This window comes from Carlito syrichta, unplaced genomic scaffold (assembly GCF_000164805.1).
Source record: "Carlito syrichta isolate Samal-C Ts95f unplaced genomic scaffold, Tarsius_syrichta-2.0.1 Scaffold34193, whole genome shotgun sequence".
NCBI lineage: Eukaryota > Metazoa > Chordata > Mammalia > Primates > Tarsiidae > Carlito > Carlito syrichta.
This window is the reverse complement of record NW_006978289.1, coordinates 28,616-32,657: the sequence shown is the minus strand read 5'-3', so window position 1 is coordinate 32,657 and position 4,042 is coordinate 28,616. Positions and strand designations below refer to the sequence as shown.

The following is a 4,042-nucleotide window of genomic DNA, read 5'->3' as shown; positions in this document are numbered from 1 at the left end:
CAAGGCGCGGAAGGTGGCCTGGCCCGCCCGCGCGTTCGCGGGGAGGGGTGAGCGGCGCCAGGTTTGCTCCGTCGGGAGCCGGGGCACGGGGAAGGAAGGGCAGAAAGTGCGCTCGCCGACGGCCGGCGGGCCGGCCGGTCCGCCCTGGGTTTCCAGCCTGTTGGTGGAGCGGGTCGATGCGATCCCCTTCCTGTCTCAGTGACGCCAGGTGGCCCGGCCCTGCCAAGCTTGCCCCGCTGCCCGATGGCTTTCTGCTCCCTCCTTTCTAGTCTGGTTGCCAAAACCACCACTGAGCCTGGGAGCAGGCAGGGAAGCCAGGTCTCTGCCCTCATCCTCCCAGGGCTCATTCTGGAACAGAGAAGCCCGCCTCTCACACGGAGGGGACATGCGGGGAGGACTGGCCGCGAAAGCCTGTGCAGGGGTCACCGTGTCACCCCAACTTGTCGTTCACCCTGGCCCACGCCTTCCCAGTCACAGTCTTCTACTCGCCGCTCCCAGGCCCTGAAGGGCAAAGATTGGAAGGGACCCAAGCTTGCTTCTCTCTTTTATTGAAATGTATTTTCTGGGCAGTGCCCACCTACTTAACTCAGCATGGCCTCTTTGGCACGGAAAGCTGGAGAATAAAAAATCAGTAAAAAAAATAAGCCTGGATTTTTCTGAGTGCATAGTGCATGAGAACTAAAGGCCTTTGGTACACAACAACTGTGGGGACAGTAGGTGGAGTGTAGGGGCTGGAGGTGATGAAAGCTTGACCCAGAGGCCTCAGGGAACTGGGAACAGGCTGCTGTAGACGAAGTGGCCGACGACCAAGGCCAGCATCTCGGAGGTGCCACTCAGCGCCACGATGAAGGGGGCCTGGGAGGCATAGTCTGCTTGCAGGCGGCGGAGGGACAGCTGCAGCATGGCCAAGGCCAGCAGGCTGTTTTGCACCCCTACCTCGATGCTGACTGTCCGCCGCTGGCTCACTGGCAGCTTCAGGCACGTGGCCAGGCAGTGGCCCACCAGGAGGCCGACCAGGGGCACCGTGAGGCCCACCAGCACGATGGGCAGCCTGACGCCCACCAGAATGAAGACCCCCATGCGGTAGGCCAGGAAGAGGCCGCCCAGGAGGAGCACAAAGCTGAAGGGCTTGATGACCTGCAGCAGCAGCTGTGAGAGCCTGGGGAGCCGGGACTTGATGAGCACACCCGCCGCGATGGGGATGGCGATGAACAGCAGGGTCCCCAGGATCTTGGAGACGGGCACGTGCAGGGTCTCGTGGATGCTGAGCAGGCGGCTGTAGACGGCTGAAGACAGTGGCAGGAAGCCGGTGGCAGCCACCGTGGAGATGAAAGTCATAGAGATGGCCAGGGTGACGTCCCCCCCGAGAAGGAGGCTGAAGAAGTAGCTCCCCCCGCCGCCAGGCGACGAGCAGGTGATGATGAGGCCCAGGGCCAGGGCCTTGGGCAGCATGAAGACCTTGGCCATCAGGAAAGCATAGAAGGGCATGACCAGAAACTGGCCCAGGAGGCCTAGCAGCATGGGCTGAGGGCTCTGCACGAGCCCCTTCAGAACCTCCAGCTCCACTTTGCACCCGAACGAACACTTGTTGACGAAGAGCAGAGGCAGGAGCAGGTAGAGGATGGGGTTCTCCGAGAAGTGGGCCAGGTGGGCGCTGAGGGTGGCAGGGGCGTCTTCGGATGGCGAGACCCTGATGCAGAAGTCTCTCCGCTCCTCGATCAGCATGGGCGGGGCCTCGCGGGGGTCCATGAGCTGGATGTGGAGGGGGGCCAGCCCAGCCAGGCCTGAGTGGATGCTCACCTCGAAGCCGCCCCCACCGCCCCAGGTTATGGCACTCACGTTCTGGATGGTCAGTACCTCTGTGTCCAGGGACCAGACCCTCAGGGTGGGACCAGACCCCGTCCTGTTGGCCTGGCCTGGGTACTGGCTCGAGATCACGATGATGCCGTCACTCTCCTCAGGGAACTCAAACTCCATCACAGAGCCGTCTCCGATGCTCAAATAGGGGCCCCTTGTCAGCGGCACAGCGTGGCTGGGAGTGGTGCTGATGTCGGCGCTGGCCATCCCTCGGCCCCCCGGTGCCAGGCTGATGAGCATCAGGACAGCTCTGAGCATACCCAGGGGGCCTGTGTGACCACCCCCCACTCCCTGGCCAGGCCACCGCTGGGAGCTGCCCCTTGCCCTTGGTGACACCATGGCTCTTCCCGAAGGGGTGATGCTGCGCCCTGGCCCTCTGCGGCTTAGGAGTGCACCCCCACTGGTGCTGTTGGGTTGTCCTGAGAAGCATCCGTGGACAGGTCCTGGTCCTGGATGGCAGGGCTCCCCCTGAGGAGGTAAGGGACACAGAAGCGGCTGGTGAGGGCGAGCGGTTGCTCGTCCAGCATGGGGATTTGGAAGCCCCCACTCGGGAATGGAGTGGCAATGCCTAGTGCTGGCCCTCCAGGGCCATTTGGCGGTCCCTGCTCCCAGAGGGACTACCTACAGATAGACGTTCCTGTTCAGCCTGCCCTTACTTGCTGATTTCTCTGGGCTCGTCCTCTCCGCAGAAATGTCCTGGTGTCAAGGGATTCAGGAGAGCCACCCTAGACCTGCCACCACTAGCCTGCTCCCCACTGCCTTCGAGATGCAGCCGGAGAAGGGCTGCAGTGATACCACAGCAGGGAGGAAATCTCCCAAAAGGTTCCCAGGGATGATGAGGACACAGGCTGGATGAGAACAGGGCTGTTGGGAAACCTTGTTTCGGGCCAGATCCTGGAGGCCTTTGGAGAGCAGGTTAGGAGGTCAGAGTGTCATCTGTCAGGTTGGCAAAGCGGCTGGCAAAGTGGCGCAGACAGTGGGTGACCACTGGTCCCAAGGTCCCAGGGGTTGATGTCGGCCACCGTTGGGAACAGGCTGATGTGGCTACCTGGCCTGCCCCACCTTCCCTGTGGTGATAAGATGGGGCCCCGGGGGAAGCAGGTCCCTGCTCTCCAGGGAAGCTGCAGCAGGAATGAGTCAGATGGAGCCACATGTCCGCTGAGTTTGAGCTCCTGGAGCTGCCGGGTTACATCTGCGAGGCTCTGCTCAGAGTCCAGGGGCTACTCCCCACGCCACGCGTGCCCCCACCAGAGCTCAAACTCCCAGCGGGCCTCTGAGTGTCTAGGGGACAAGGGTGCTAGAACTGGGGCAACTTACTGTCAGTTGCCTTATGCTCTGTAGTGTCCCCGTCCTGGAAGAGGCCCCTGCCTCTCTAGATCCCATCAGTCTTTGGCCATTGCCTCCCTCCATCTGCACTTGGAGAGAGGGGGAAGTGGAGGGTGGAGGGGTGGAGGGCAGCTTGAGCAAAAAGCTCATTCCTGGGAAAGTCTCCCTCACCCCACCCCAGGATGACATGGCCTCTGCTGGCTCGGAGTTTGGGTCACTTACCACTGAGGCCTTGGTCCAGCCTTGGGTCTCAGCGCTGAAGAGGGAGGCAGGAAAACCAGAGGAGGGTAGGAGAAGCAAAGCGGAGGGGCAAGAATGAAGGCGCCAGGACTGAAGCCACCAGGTGGTGCGAACCAGTTTAGAAGGGAAAGGCTGAGGGCCACCCAGTCCACGCCCCATCCTCCCGGTGGGACTGGCGGCTTAGAGTCACTGCAAGAGGGGTTGGCCCAGATCCCACACCAGTTCTGCTTGAGGGCCCAGGAGAGTCTGAGCGGGTGCACCTCAAGGCAGGGGAGGGAACCCAGCACGGGCAGCTATTTCGACACCGCAGGGCGTTCGAGGATAACTGGGGTGCTGAGGGGCCGCCTCCCTACCTGGGAGTCCAGAAGTTGTTTAGATGGGTCCGGAACAGAGCTGGGGTGAACCCGGGAGGGAGGGCAGGAAGGGCCGCCGATGCCCCACCGCCGCCAGGCCCATGAGCCGATCAGGTGGTTTCGGGGTCCAGGGGACCCTTACGCCACTCTTGGGGCCGCGACCACGCCAGGCCTGGCGAACGCGCGGCGGCGGCAGCCCCTCCCTGCAGGGGCCAGGCAGGGCGGGGGCGCCCGAATGGGCGATCGCTGAGCGGGACGGGGGCCAG

The 4,042-nt window shown here is 62.9% G+C and overlaps 1 protein-coding gene across 1 annotated transcript; it reads right to left on the bottom strand.

Moving 5' to 3' along the window:
• Nucleotides 1–762: 762 nt before the first annotated feature.
• Nucleotides 763–2,303, bottom strand: SLC10A3 (solute carrier family 10 member 3). Its single transcript, XM_008072538.2, has 2 exons — nt 1,840–2,303; nt 763–1,752 (listed from the first exon to the last, which is right to left on the bottom strand). Exons 1-2 carry the CDS (start codon nt 2,194–2,196, stop codon nt 763–765), a joined length of 1,347 nt encoding a protein of 448 aa, XP_008070729.1. The 5' UTR covers nt 2,197–2,303.
• Between the last annotated feature and the right edge of the window lie 1,739 nt (nt 2,304–4,042).

Coding starts and splice junctions, on each gene's coding strand:
- SLC10A3 (XM_008072538.2), bottom strand. CDS start 2,196: ATGGTGTCACCAAGGGCAAGGGGCAGCTCCCAGCGGTGGCCTGGCCAG. Junction 1,753..1,839: donor AGGTACTGACCATCCAGAAC/GTGAGTGCCATA, acceptor CTCCACATCCAG/CTCATGGACCCCCGCGAGGC.